The 426-nt window shown below is 47.4% G+C and overlaps 1 protein-coding gene across 1 annotated transcript in view; it reads right to left on the bottom strand.

The window, feature by feature from the left end:
* EMH_0019720 (DNA replication licensing factor, putative) overlaps positions 1-426 on the bottom strand; it is a gene marked incomplete at both ends in the record, with an annotated part of 5126 nt that overhangs the window by 3204 nt on the left and 1496 nt on the right. Inside the window, one exon of the mRNA XM_013501419.1 lies at positions 28-234. Coding sequence (XP_013356873.1) covers positions 28-234 — 207 coding nt within the window. The remainder of the gene's footprint in view (positions 1-27; positions 235-426) is intronic.

Raw genomic sequence — 426 nt, 5'->3', positions numbered from 1 at the left:
TATATATATATATATATATATATATACCTGCTTCAATGACGAGTTCTCCTGTGCCTGGTTCTCTGATAGCAGCAGCAGTGAGGCCAGCAGCAGAAGAAGTATTGCCGCAGACAAAGATGCTGCGCATGCCCCTGCTGCTGCTGCTGCTGCTGCTGCTGCTGCTGCTGCTGCTGCTGGTGTTTGCTGCTGCTGCTGCTGCCTGCAGCAGCCTGCTCTTGCCTACTCCTGCGTCTCCTATCAGCAGCAAATGAATAGACCCCCGCCGACGGAGACACCTCTCCTGCGCCGAGGAGACAGCAACCCCACCCAGCAGCGCCAGTACTAACCCTAAATAAACACAATATATATATATATATATATATATATATATATATATATGTTTACACATAGAGAAACATATAACATAGCTTGCTGCGGCTCTTTTTC

The sequence above is a fragment of the Eimeria mitis genome, genomic scaffold (genome assembly GCF_000499745.2).
Source record: "Eimeria mitis Houghton genomic scaffold, Emh_scaff686, whole genome shotgun sequence".
NCBI classification, from domain to species: domain Eukaryota; phylum Apicomplexa; class Conoidasida; order Eucoccidiorida; family Eimeriidae; genus Eimeria; species Eimeria mitis.
Note: the sequence above shows the minus strand (reverse complement) of the source record. Positions and strands in the feature narration are given on the sequence as shown.